Below are 15,211 nucleotides of genomic sequence, written 5' to 3'. Positions count from 1 at the left end.
GAATCAAATCATAATCAAATTAGTTTATGTACAGTATGGTAGATGATAGAGCAGTTTTCATCCCAGTCAAGCAAATCAATCAGCCGGAGCTTACATTATGTGCACCTGAACAATGATTTTAAGAATGACACAAGGATTTTATAGAAAGTATTGCCTTTTCTTCTGCGATGTTGATTGCAGCTTTCAAAAATGGAAACTAATATGCACACTGACAAAGTGGCCTTGAGGTATGGTACACTGTGTAAAAAAAAGGGGGACAGTTCTATATCATGCATTCTGGTGGGCCAAATGACAACATTCAACTTGTGTTTTTCATGTCTTGAAAGAGCGACTCAGGATATATATTATATTTATAGATGGCATTGTTCTAATAAAGGTATTTTGACACAAAATCGGACTTTTCTGAAATCACATACCATTTTTTTACCATATTTCCATTCTATGATTCAAATCATACCAAAGTGCCAAGTTTTATAAAAATCTCAGGAGTAGTTTTTAAAAAATTAGCTCACAAAATTTTAGCTCCCGCCATGTTAATTAAATTTGGTATATTTATTACTATCTCTATAATTTGGTATATTTATCTATAATTTATATAGTATATTATCTATAATTTATCTATAATTTGGTATATTTAAAGGTATATTTATTACTTTCTTATTAAACCTATTTGATTTGTCCTTTAACATTTGAAAATTTAGGTTCATTCCAAATAAAATTCGTCCACTTTTATGATTTTTTTTAAAATTTGCATTTTAAAATAATTTTTACACATGTTTTGAAAATTTTTTTAATTATAACCTATAAAATTTTTACCACTATTTTAAAGAAGATGCATTTCTAAGCAACCTTGGGAAAAATTAGAGTTTTTTATTCAAAATTTCCTATGATATATGTGAATTTACATTTTGGCATGTTTTGAAGTTTGGCATATTCCTTAGAAGCGATAATAATGCCAAATGCGGTTTATGCATTTTTTAAAAATTATTTGAAAGTATGAACAATGACCTTTTTTACGCTCATGTAAAATGGAAAAAAAGGAAAGGACAGTAGGTTGCTATACATTAAGAATTTTACAAATTGAATTATTCTTGTTTCAAACTGAAAAAATGCACCAACATGAATTTTCAAATTACTCCATAAATTTCTCACCAAAAATTGCAAAATTTAATATCTAGCCATAATTTCAGTCATAGAAGCAAAACATGAAGTAAAAACTGGTATGTTATAGAGTTAAAAGTCTTTAATCCGGATGTCCATAATCCGGAATGATCTATAATCCAGACCTCTAAGCTACAAACATTCTGCGCATGCGTCAACGCATAATGCGTCCATGCATGCGCATAATATGTTTACGCATGTGCGTTTAATGTATGAGACGGTATAAGCTAAGCTAAAATTATCTAATTATCTATTTCAGTTAAAGTTGCAGATTGCGTTGTTCCTTAATCTTCTAATTGGATCCGCCTTATTATTTTTTGCACACTGTTAGAGCAATTTTATAAAAGTAAGCTTGAACTTTCGATTATGTCAAAAAGAATTTCCAATTCTGGAGCCACTAAAGGATCTACAAAGCGAAAGCATGTTTCGATGTCCATCAAACAAAAAGTGGAATTGCTGAAAAAAATGGATAAAGGCATATCCTTTGTTTCTCTAACCATTCTGAAATCTGTTTATCAATTTCACGCTGCTCTGCGGGGGAGGGGAATGTCGCAGTGCACAATGAACTGGAAGTTGATCTGTCAGCACTATCCTTATCTTCAGGGCAGATGTTTTTATTTTATTTGGCTTATAGTTCATTACTAAATGTAGTATTTCATCTCGATGTACTCTGTCTTTGATATAATTTAAATCAGATTCATTATAAATATCACAAATACACATCAAATAGTTTTCTGGTTGCAATTTTCTAATTTCGACTATGCGTAATGTATGCTTTACGCATGCGTGCGTTGAAAGAAATGTTTAATAAAGTAAACAAATAAATATTAAGCTTTATTTTTGTAAATTTTGATACCCTTTAGATCATAATTGCTCTTTATTTCATAAATTGCGATTTCATATTTTTAATTTTATAATTTCAGCATGCCATCTTACCAGATTTAAACTGATGATCTATAATCCGGAATCGCCAAAGTCCAGACGAGTCCGGATTAAAGACTTTTGACTGTATTAGAAAAAGCCCGATTTTTTTGTCAAAATACCTATGTTAAAACAATGCTATATATAAATCTAATATATATTTTAAGTCACACTTAAAGCCATCACAGTCATATACAAGAATCACTGTAACTTTCCTACTGCAGGAATTCTGATGCACTTTTGATTTTCATGGTCGCTGGTAATGATATCATGTTTTTGACTGGCATTTCAATTTTGACTCATGATCTAGCTCATCCAGTCCAATGATACAGCATAAGAAAACCTCTCCTTTATGCTTGTAGAGCTGAGGAGAATTTTATCACTGCAATTTCAACATATCCAACATATCTGTTATTTCTACTTTAAGAATATTGTTGTTATAAAACTTTATGCTACCAATTCACATTAGATTTTATTCTTCTTACTACAGTACATGCATGTAGAGTTGGAAGAGATAGCCTGTTAATTGTGAAGTCAGTTTACTGAATTAACAAGGTGTCAAGTGGTATAAATGAATGGTAACTGGTTCTGCTTGATGGTGTATAAAGCGTAGCATTGCCACTATTAAAGTTGCAACCTATATATTTTTACTGGCTTTAATTTATTGAGCTTAATTTAAATATGTACCTTAAGCTTCTAAGTGAAAACAAAATGTTTATTATGCAATGCTCATTAAATGTTAGACTAAAGATACAATTAGTTTCCTCCACATTTTTTAATTATCTATATTGATAGCATGAACTCACAGGAAATTATAATTAATGCTAGGTTCTATATATTGCTTTCAGGACGATGCAAAAGTAATTAAGTTGCACATTTATTCATAATTTGTAAATAAAACTTTATAATATCAATTTATCCTTATATTTTGAAAGCACATAATTGTTCTTCCTCTTCGAACATTGAAGAATGGAACTTAAAAAAAAATTACATTTTTGCAATGCAAATAAGACATAAATCTAATGTCACAATATTAAAACCAACCTCAGGTATTAGTACTGACATAACCAGAAAAATTTCATAAGAATATTAATGGCAATAATAAATTCCTAGCATTCTGTTTCTTACCTAATACAGCTTTCTGCTTCTTTTTATCAAGAGTTTTGATTAGTTGTTGCACTTCGAGATCAATGTACATTGTGAATGAGAGTTCCTCAAGTTCTGACTTTTTTGTTCTGAAAAAATTAGTAGTATGACAAAAAGCATAATTTTTAAAGCAATGACGATAGAAACAAAATTATAAGACTGGAAATATGACATTACTAGCCATAATACTGTTTTTTAATATTATCTTTATTTACCTTATATTATCTTGATCTTATATTTAATCTGCTATAGGTATGCACATAGAAATTTTGAATTTAATGTACAAAGCACTTATTTACTAATATTTTCATTTGCTTTTCTTTTAAACATACTTAGAGAATTATAAACTTTCTATTGGAGAGTAAAAATAAGTCATCAAGCTAAAGAAATTATTCAATATATAACGATTCCACCTAGAAATTTGTGTTGAACTTTTTACATAAAAAGTACAGATATTACACAAATGTATATAATAAGTTGCTTAAAAATAACTTCTAAAAAAGTACAATTAGCAAGTTTTGCCTGCTAACCAGATTAGAGTACTGAAATAAATTTCATGATTAATTTGATAATTTTGCCAAGTTAAGATTTTGGTGGGCTTAAGAGAGTAAGAACTAAGTATGTTAAATTCAGCTACTAGACTCAAGAATTAAACACAATAATACAATGTGATTGAAATGGTCAATGAATGACCTTTATCAGTTTTCAGTTGAGATCTTTGAATCCCATTTTCTTAGTTTTTGTGGGAAAAAAATAATCAAACTTTCCTCATAAATCTCTTTTCTATCCCTGGCACTCAACTTCTGGTTTACACAGTTAAATTCTCTATTTACAACTATCTATGACAAATGCTATTTTCTCCTTCTTTAAACTGCCTTATGCTAAGTGAAAACACATGCATTTGGACTTTGGAATTGTTTTATTAAAGAACATATTTCATTAACATTATAAAATTCATATTTCAAACAAGGATCATGCTGCAAGTAATTGTTTCCAGTACCATGGAAATTAATCTTCAGTGGACAACCAAACTAAGTTAGATGGACAATATGAGCTTTCTGCAGAAGTGGGCTGTGGGCATAATACTACATGGCGGAAGACTTAGGTTATTGGTAAAGCATGTAAAAAGTATGTATCTTGAAAGTTAACAGTGAGTGTGAAGGAGAAACAGTGTCAGTCATTTGCTCTGATTTGTAGCAGGCTTTTGGAGCCATTAAAGCCAGTACTGGAAGTGTGAACACAATAGAAAAACCATGCTGGAAGGTTCACAGTTATTACATGTCGGACAATAATGGATTCTCAGCAGCAACTGGCACAAAATTAGTATACATATTTTTTAAACAGGTGAAAGTGGAACTGCAAAAACTTCAATAGAAATAATTACAGACATCGTGGGAAACAGCATTAAATATTTACAGATGCTGGAAAGAATATTCAATGCAATGATCAAAAGAAGGTGAATAAGCTCATCAAATCTTAAATCACAAATATAATTTTGTTGATCCAGTTTTTAAAAATGCATACTTTGAACACCTAAAGGCTATGGGACAGCACCAAATGGCATGACAAGAAACAATAAAGTCTTTGAAATATAGCATTTGGACTGATTTTCTGAAGCACAAATCTTGTACAAAGAAAATTCATTCACATAAATATGGCGTATATTGTTTTTCAACCAGAAATAGCTATGCTATGGAACTATTTTTTACTATTTCATTTTTTTTTACATACAACCACAAGCACCAGCAAAAAATATAAGTTTTAAAAGTTCATCCTCCCTTTGTATTTGCATATAGCATTAAATCTTTTGAAGTTTCAACATGTCTGAATTATTTTGTTATTTTTAATTGTGCTTATTTCTGATGTTTTTCTCCCTGAAAAAGAATGTTTTCAAGAAAATATGTCCTGGGATAACCAATAAATACTAAACAGCTTCATTACCACTTGCATTTACTTCTTTTTCTCTGCCTTTTCCCCCATAGCTTCACTTGGTTTTACATATGATCATTGAGTACTATTTTCCTATTATGCTTTTCCTGCTATTTCTTTATAAAACAATTAATAATAACAACCAGAAGTATAATCTAAAGAATATGCTATGGACAGGATCCAAAAGCTATAATGACATCTATCAAATATTCCACAACAGAATTCAGTTATGTTCCCAGCAATAATAATTGACTGATGTAACTATTAACATAACTTTTTATGTAGCAACTGATGAAAATAAAATTGTACTAAGGCTGTCTGCACATTTTTTAGATGATTTTCACTGAATATACAGAAATAATTTATCTAAACTTCTAGTGTTTTAAATGTTCCATTTCATAACCCTCATTCTTCACTATCTTTCTACACTGTAATTTCCAAGACAATAACTTTTTTTTTTTTTTTTTAATCAGCGGAAGAGGTATTTTATCCCATTGCTCTTGAACAGCTCCCCAAAGTCCAAGGAGGGTTGTAGGTCGATGTCCAGGCAATCCTCTTTTTAAAAGTCCAAAAGCACGTACATCCATGGATGATGGATCAGGAGATTTAGTAGGGTTATGAGTAAAGGGTATGGCCTTAATACATGTTTCTTGTTGCATTTTTTTACAGGAAATTAACAGTGGATATTGACATGGGGCTGCTACCTTTCTTGATGCAGTTCTATGGATTGATGGCACTGTGAGTAAAGAAAATTCAAATTCAAAAAGGCATTTCACATTTGAAAATTGCTTATAAAATATGTTTCTGATAATATGTGGAGTCAATCATAACAGTTTCTTGCACTCTATTTATTTGTCTTTATATCAAAAAAATACAACAATTATAAATCCCTTTGAAAAACATTTAGATTCTTTGAACCACGTTCTAAGATTTTTTTTTTTTTTCTGATAATAATAAATGGATCCCTTGTGGTCCTTTAAATATACCCAAGATTCATCTATTGTGAGTACATTTTTCCATTTTTGTCTGAATAATTTTTTCTCATGGAGAATTCTGCAGTGCGTTCTGCTCTCAGCGATATGTCATGGAAAAAGATGATGCACATTACCTTTTTTCGCCTTTTTAAGGTTCAAAACAGCATTAATAATTTTGTTTACAGTTGATACTGAGCATTTTAATGATTATGCAACTGCCCTCTGAATTCACACATACATGTTTCTTGTTGCATTTTTTTTACAGGAATACATGTTTCTTGTAATATTACATAAAATCAGGAAAGTGCACAAATTAACTTCATGGAACATGCGTTCTTATACTCTACAACTAGGCAAAATGCCATATTTCTGAAAAAGTGCAAAGTTTTATTTTTGATTAGGAGGCAAACTCCCCAGTGGTATTAAGACTGACTACAAGAAAAAAGAAACTCCATACACTTATCACAACAAGCAGAGACCACAAGCATGGCCCTCAAATTTAAAAACAGAGCATATTATGCCAGCACATAATGGACATGCAAACATAAATGGGTTGCCAGATAAATACATTTTCTTTTAACATTAAAGTTCTTAACTTTGCAACATTCAAAATATTCCGTTTTTTCCCTAGGATAAGTATTTTGAAAAATGTTTTCTCCTTAAAGCCAAACTTTGACGTTTTTTACTTTCGTATTGATAATATTATGTATCGTTGCTTTAGATACCGAAAAATCATGGCCTTCACAACATTTTTTAATAACTAAATAGGAAAAACTTTCTTTGGAAAAAGTACAAACATAGCCTTCCATCCACTGCTTCTTTAAAAGCACCATTTTGCTTGAAAGCTAAATGGTCAAATTTTACAATTGTCAAATAATTTATACTTTCAAAAATATAACTGCAGTTAAAGAAAATTTTTCCAGGTGGGGGATTTTTTTTAATAATAAAGCAAAGTTGTCTAAAAAATGTGTGAACAGCCTCTGTAGAAGTCAACAGCTTTCCATTAGTGTTTCACATAGTCATGTTACCTGCATAAGGTAAAGCAAAAGTTAGGTACTCTTTTAATGAAGTTCCTTGAAATTAGGTTTTATTTAAAGTTGGGTACATAGCTTTTTTTTATGTAAATTACTTTTTATAAGTCCATATGCCTTTGCAAACTGTGTGCTGCTAAAGGTAGAAACATGCACTGATTTTCATTTATGACTTACAGCATTCATAGAGTTAGCTGGTGTACAGAGTTATGTATTTTATCTTGAAGAGAACCTGCTTGCATATTCTAGTCAACAGTTTACATATTGCCCTGTAACTTTTCTGTTATCTCGGGTCACATTTATTTGATAGTAAAAGAGACATGCTTGTTGCTGTTTGCACTCATTTCTTTTTATCAATGCCTTTTACCATGGGTCTTTATTATTATTATTATTAATTCTCTTTGAACTTATATTTTCTTTTTTATGAACAATATGCAATTTCATAATAAAAAATTATTTCCAAGATGATATAACCATTAGTAGTGTTTTCGTCCTTTAACTAGCTACCTAAGAATTCTTGTTTCACTACAAAATAAAAAGTTACTTAAATGCATGCAATGCAAAAAATATTTGGTACTCTGCTTATTTGCCCAAACCTCCTGCAAAGTTGCCAATTATTGGCAAGTAACTTGCCAACTTGTGAAAAAAGTAGCCATTTTAAAAAAAGGCAATGCATTGAAAATTACATTAAACAGTAATGAATTAATAAAATTTAAACTGCAAGAAACACCCATAATGAAACACAAAAAATTACATAAAATGAATATCCATAATGAAATACTCAAAATTACATAAAAAGCAACAAATTAACTAAATTTTAAAATGCAACAAACATACATAATAAAACAGTTAATTTTCTTTTTCCCAGTCTTCTGCCCACATGTGCAGTGATCTTTTTCAACTTAAAAAACAAACATTAGAGAATTGCAGAATTCTCAGCATTGCAAAGTAATTTGGCACTGCTTTCCATGTACACATCAACTTGTTTTTACTTAAAGAAACATGAGAAAATTGCAGAATTCTAGGCATCATATAGCAACTTGGCACTGCTCTTCGTGTATACATCGACTTGCTTACATAAAATCAGGAAAGTGCACAAATTAACTTCATGGAACATGCATTCTTATACTCTACAACTAGGCAAAATGTCATATTTCTGAAAAAGTGCAACATTTTATTTTTGATTAGGAGGCAAATTTTCCAGTGGTATTAAGACTGACTACAAAAAAAAAAAGAAACTCCATACACTTATAACAACAAGCAGAGACCACAAGCATGGCCCTCAAATTTAAAAACAGAGCATATTATGCCAGCACATAATGGACATGCAAACATAAATGGGTTGCCAGATAAATACATTTTTAAAATTCTGGGTTGCCAGCTTTGGCAACACAGTGCTTAGCCCGGTGATTCTCCTTGGTTATCAAGGTTGTGGATAACCAGAGAGCACAAGTTTTAACACTAATTACATTACACAAAATCTAGAGAAAGCAGAAAAGACAAAATGAATTAAAAATAGCAGTTTTAAAAGAAGCTACAAATTACTAAAAACATACCTCAAATTCAAGAGATGATCATCAGACTGCATGAAAATATTTTATTTAATAAGCATACTATTAAAGCCACACATATCAATAGCATAATACTATGAAGTTTTTCAAAAAGAAAAAAAAAGGGGGGGAGAGGGCACACAAAGATTTGCATTTTTAGATATTTACTATCCATATTAAACATGACTTCAAAAACCACTCTATAAGTGGCTTATTGATTGAAATACATCAAATTCCCACTGCTTATAAAAATTTTAGATACTTAAAAATATTCTATACATTCACAACATCGGAAATCAATTCTCTTCTTTCCAATAGATGACTGCAAAATTTAATAAAGGAAACATTGTGAAAATATTAAAGAAAAAGGAACTCACTAAATATTTGGCTTTGATAGAGCCTCCATCTAAAATAGTTTCTCCTATAATATTGATTGCTACAATTCCAACCTGAAATTTAAATTAAGCACAAATAATTAAACATTAAGCTTTAGCATATAACCTATAATTAGAATGTGAATACACAAATAACTTCTAAACTGAATACAAATATTTTGTATTACTCTAGATATCAAAGCACTAAATCTGAACAAACTTACTATATTCATTGGATAAAACAATGGATAAAATACTTCAGATCACCACCACAGACACTACTAAGCTGGCTGTATACTCACTGAACACACTTCAAAATTATACCTTCATGTTAGAGATACTCTGTATTTCTTTAAACTTAAGTTGTACTTTTTGCTCTAATTTAAATGTAGATAAAAGTAAGGTTTATCTTAGAAATGATAATGGTTTAGAAATACAGGTGTTTTTTTACTTCCTTGTACGAAGTAAAAAGGAAGTATTGTAATCGCGAAAAGTTTCAGGCAGCATATTTCAACGAAAATATCCATTTTGACCGCTATCGAATGCAATTTAACAATGTTTTTGTGTGATATCTGTACGTAAGGACAGAATAAAATACTTTTTTCCTTCAAAAAAATTATAAAACTGCTTTAAAATAAATTCTGAAGAGAATTTTTCGTGGTGTTACGAAAGTATGTACGTATCTCGCATAACTCAAAAACGAGTAGCCTCAGAATGTTGAAATTTTGTATATAGGACTGCTATAACATGTAGATGTGCACCTCGTATTTTGGTTGCAATCGGTCGGACCAAACGTATATAAATATATTTATATATATATCCACTCTGTTACCCGGCTCAGTGATCTCAGTTTCTTTACTCTTATATGTTTGTAAATTGTACATTTTTTGCTTTAAAAATGATTGAATTGTGTTGTTTCTATCTTCCGGTTAAGGATTTTATGTCTTTAGTAAATCTGTGTGCAATATTTTTAGAATTATCAGCAATTTTAAAGTTGTTTAATTGCCGCTAAGCCTGTTTTTAATGGCGGCCATTGATGTTTACATTTGAAACAGGAGACTAGTGGATTTGTTGCCAATCTAGAGAAACTTAGCTTTGCAACAACAAAGATAACACATTCATTTATTATTGCCAATTAAATCATGCTTAATTCTTTCTGGAATTTTTTAGAGGAAATAAAGTGTTTGAGATTTACTTCGTAATTTTTAATATATATATTTTGAGTTTTTATGTATTTTTGCCTTCTCGCGAAGTGAGAACTGAATTAATTAAATGAGAAATACACAATCGTCTGTGAAAAACTGTTTCTTTTTTGTTTTGTTTGCTTAATTTCTTTTATACATCATTCTAGCTTTATTATAGTATTTGAATAGAACATGTGGCAACGATTAGATAATTCTATTCTTTAAATGATATAAATTTTGTGCATTATGAGTTATAATATGAATGAAATATATAGTTGACTGTTATATAATTACTGGATTATATAACAGTTAACTTAGTTTCCATTATATAATTATTATATAAGTTAACTGTTATATAATTATTAATACTGTTAAGTGAATCTAGCGCCAGAGTGTCGCTATGGTAAACAAATACTAGAGTGAATTTTAAAGAATGCATTTATTCTATTGTGGTTTATGCGCTGTCGGCGAAGTAGATTTAATTCAATCCAATAAGTTTAAATGGAATGCAAGAAAAAATGCGTATAATTTAATATTCCAATACAAGGAAGTCATGTGGTGTACACATCAGATTTTTTTATTAATTATTACTTATTCCAAAATAATAAAATTTTCTAAATTACTTATGGAAATGGAAATATTTTAAGAGAAAGCATTTAGTAAATGAATTTTACTTTTGATTTCATTCATTTTATTTTCTTAAAATCAAAATAATTTTCTTTTTTAATAAGACTAAAATTAAAAAGGGGCTTAGAATGTATGGTTAGGAAGTATGGCTTAGAATTTATGATGGCTTACAGATGAAGAAATACAGTGCATGAGTTCTGACAATAGAAACCTCCTCGAGCAATCCTTCAAACATTTCTGGACTATAGCATCAGGTTATGCTAACATAGACATATTTATCCAATAACTTTGGCAGGTGTTTCTGTTATATGAAACGAAATATATTTAATTTATCTCCCATGAACCTTCCCTATACAAGTTCTCGGAACACTGCCATTTGGTAAAATATAAGACTTATGAAATTTTTCTTTCAAATTTAATCAAAATTAGGGGAAAAAGGAATTTTAGATTGGTATAAATTATGAAAAAAACTCCATTGAAACTCTCGGATCCTTCTCCTTCTTCAAAAGCAAAAAATTTTGTAAAGGAAGGAAAAATGACCACCATATTTATAAAGAAATTAACAGAAGAAACACAGCAAAAAGAGCGCAGCACCCATCTGTTGAAGGAAACAGACCTAAAATGTAAAAAATAAATTTAGAATTCATATTAACATTTTGAAAGCTTTGAGATAACTTCTGGAAACTTGATTGTAATCAATGACTTAAGCTACACTTTTTGCTCCTATTTAAATGTAGATAAATATAAAGTTCATTTTAGAAATGATAATGCTTTAGAACCACAGTTTTTTTTTATTCTTATTTATTTCAAAATAATAAAATTTTCTAAATTACTTATTGAAACATGAATATTTTAAAAGAATTTGTTTAGCAAATGAATTTTTGTATTTAAAGACAAATTTTTGTAAATGCAAAAGGAAATCCCAATTGTCAGTTGAAGAAGTTTTGTTGATAATTTTCACAGAACCATAGTCAAAAGTTTTTTCCCTCTGGAGAAGAACCTGTACCTCATCATTCTTAAAAATCTATATCAATCTAAGGTTGCCTTTTGCTTAATTTTAGTATTACAATAGCATGTTTCTCTTACAGTTAGAATCTGTAACTGTTCTACCAACTGAGTAATTTAACAATGAACATAGTTTTGTTACTTTGTGGTTAAGCCCCCCCCCTGAAAAGTCACAAAAGATTTCATAAAGGAATGCAGGATTTCACCAAAATAGTTAAATAAAATCTGGCAACCTGCAATGTCCCCCCAAAGTATGTATGTGGTAATGCAGGTGTGCACATAGCACATGTACGTTTATTTGCACTTTGGAAATTTAAACATCTTCCTGATTAGTTTCTTTTTGCATTGAGAATATTCGTTTTTCTTCTAATGGCAGTACAGAATTTGCCAGCTGATGAAAAATAAAATCACTGCATTTCTGTAAAAATGACATTTTGCCCAACGATGGAGAATGCAAAAATTCACACTTTATGAAGTTTCACTGCTCGATTAACCAAGTTTTATGGAAATGCAATGGAAGAAAAATGAGAGTAAAGCATTAGAATGGAAGTCAGAAATTGGTTTGAAGATGATTTTCTTATTTACAATAGCTCTTTGCTTCATTTAACTCTTTCGCATCGAGAGAGGGCAAAATCTTTTTCCCCCAAACATTGAAAATGCCCCTGTCTACGAATTTCTCCTGAAATGCTTTTCCTTCCCCCATGACAAATTGAATACTACAGTGCTAACAATAGCCTATTTAAGTAAAGGGAAAACTTCGTTCTTGGACGCTTTCACCCTGTGTGAAGTTCACCCTTGGGAGGGATTGCAACTTCGGGCATCAAAAGCTAAACACTGACAGTAAACAAAGGAAAGAGAAGGTGCATTAAAATAATAGAACTACTTTTAGTAGCTTCGAAAGAATGACTGGCATGTCACTTAACAACACCTAAAAGCAATGAACGTGATGGGAGAAAACACTAGGTAGAAAATTATTCAGGTGTTTCGGGCGTCCAGCTGATGTCTGAATTAGGGTTTACCCTAAGAGCAATTTAAGCAACTTTGCAATTTATTTCATGAGCTCAGAAGGAATTGTTAAATATCTGCATTCTCCTTGAGTTTGCACTCATTATTGTACTTACCTGGACTTATTTAAAGAAACATCAATGATCCCACAGTTCACAACATGTTCTTGTAGTTAATAAAAGATGTTTCTAATATCATATATGACATTGGAAAGAGGGTCAGTTTAAACATCTAGCAAGTACCAGACCAGGCAGAGGACTAATTTATTTTGATTTCTTACATAAATTAAACTGCTGGGATGCTTTTAGCTTTTCTAATTCTCTAAGATTTCCCTCCAGGTAAGATTTAAAAATCCCTATTAATTACTTATTCTGAAAAATATTTATTTATGAAAAAAATATCATGCTGCCTTTATCAGAGAATATGCTATTCCTAAGATATCCTCATGCAAAAATAATGGATATAGTTTATAAATGTGTAAAAATAGTATAACCTAAACAACAGTAATTTTCACTGTACGAATATCGATACATTTTACCTGATTACATAAATTCAATTTGTTGATATGATTCTGATGCAAAACTAGTTTCACAAATTTTCCAATGATGTCAATGTAAGCAGTCCTGAGCTCTCTAGCTTTGTATTCCGTAAAAGCATTTTCTGAGAAGTAAATGTCCCTGAAATATAAAAACAAATATACAAATATTCAAAAAATTACTGAAATAGGATTTTTTGCAATATTTCAACAGTTTACATTGAACTGCATTTTACAGTATTTGATTTCAGTACAATTAGAGGAAGTTTAGTACTGATTTTCCTATTTGCCTGCATTATTTTACAAATATCTTATTAACACTTTTTAAAACAAATTCAAAATATTGATAATCAAAGCTTTTACTTACTCATTAACTGCTTTTAAATTTAAATACATAGTATATTTATTATAATACATAATTTTTTCGCCTTCCAATGGTGAGCACTAGCCACTATACTCATTGGCCACTACTAAGGCTGGAACCAGTGGTCACTTTTATGGAGGCACTTAATAGGTGGGCCATCACTGCCTCTTATGAAGGGACAGAAATTTAACATCCATGCGTTCTCCAGGATTTGAGCCTAGGTCCTTTGGTACAGCAGTCAAAGTCAGTAACCACTTTCCCATCTGGTGCCATGTCAAACAAGAGAAATAATAAACATTTATTTTAACAAAAGTGAAAATGAAATCTCCTTTCCCTCCTCAGCAAACAGCCCATTTTTATTCCAAGTATATACGTATTTTGTACAGGCATAATCTTGTTTTCCTCAAGTGGAGAAAGAATAAATATATAATATGTACATTTTGCTTTCTTAAAAGAAGCATTTGTTACAGCAGTGAGTCTTTAATGCAAGATATTTGCTAAATAAAATAACGTAACATGTCAATGAATTATTCAAGATAGTTGTGTACGGCATATTTTTCTCCTTACAACAATTTTTTTTAAGCCAATAATACTATTATACACATTGTAACAGCTTTAAATAGTATTAAAATCTTGTAGTTTAAATAATTTAAATAGATGAACATTAAGTTATTTGTGAATGGCAATATTTGAAACCAGACTCGAGTGCCACTCTCGCACGAGTGCGACTCTCGCACGAAGAATGTAATTTATTTTTAAATGTTAGAATATGTTTTCTCTTCTTGTTTGTATGTCGCCATTTTTTTTAGTGTTAAATAAAAGTTATTGCTGTGTTCCATCATTGGAGTTGCTTCATTTCGCCAAAGAAGTATCACAGTCTTAATTATTTTGGAGGCACCGGCGAGATCGAATAATCGTGCGTATTTTTATTTTATTAGTCCATCACTGAACATAATATTAGTGATACCAGATTATTACTTCCTGTTCATATAGAATTGCTTTATTTTATTAGTTCATCACTGAACGCAATATTAGCAATACCAGATTATTATTTCCTGTTAATATTAAATTGTCTTATTTTATTACCGTATTTGATATTATATTTAATATTCATTTTAGTTGTGCAGACGGTAGATATATATATTGCTCTATGTTATTATTCTTATTTTAATCACAATTAATGTGGTAGAGAGAATGAACTTCATATAATTTAAATATTTCATTTTTGAGGTATACGTACTTAACAAAGTGCATTTAATTTCGTGATTCCTGACTGCATTGATTAATTAAAGTAATTGAATTGAGCTATTTTGAGGAAATATAAAGAAAACAGTGTTTGTTAATTTTAAACATAGAAACAATGTCTTACTTAGGAAGAGCTCGTAAGGAAGATTTGCAAAATCTC

General features: G+C 30.2%; 1 protein-coding gene across 7 annotated transcripts in view; it reads right to left on the bottom strand.

Moving 5' to 3' along the window:
* Positions 1-15,211, bottom strand: part of LOC118198151 (centrosomal protein of 104 kDa) — a 100,845-nt gene that overhangs the window by 61,142 nt on the left and 24,492 nt on the right. For all 7 annotated transcript variants that reach the window (XR_004759707.2, XM_085822463.1, XM_035369760.2 and 4 more), the window contains 4 exons: positions 13,446-13,584; positions 9,090-9,161; positions 8,719-8,744; positions 3,211-3,317 (listed from right to left, as the gene is read on the bottom strand). Coding sequence is in view for 6 of the 7 variants with exons in the window: in XM_085822463.1 (XP_085678589.1) it covers positions 3,211-3,317; positions 8,719-8,744; positions 9,090-9,161; positions 13,446-13,584 (344 nt within the window). In the remaining variant the exon portion in view is untranslated. The remainder of the gene's footprint in view (positions 1-3,210; positions 3,318-8,718; positions 8,745-9,089; positions 9,162-13,445; positions 13,585-15,211) is intronic.

The sequence above is a fragment of the Stegodyphus dumicola genome, chromosome 1 (genome assembly GCF_044657685.1).
Source record: "Stegodyphus dumicola isolate Sdum_Otavi_A_Nest chromosome 1, ASM4465768v1".
NCBI lineage: Eukaryota > Metazoa > Arthropoda > Arachnida > Araneae > Eresidae > Stegodyphus > Stegodyphus dumicola.
The sequence above is the reverse complement of the archived record's forward strand: the minus strand, read 5'-3'. Positions and strand labels throughout refer to the sequence as shown.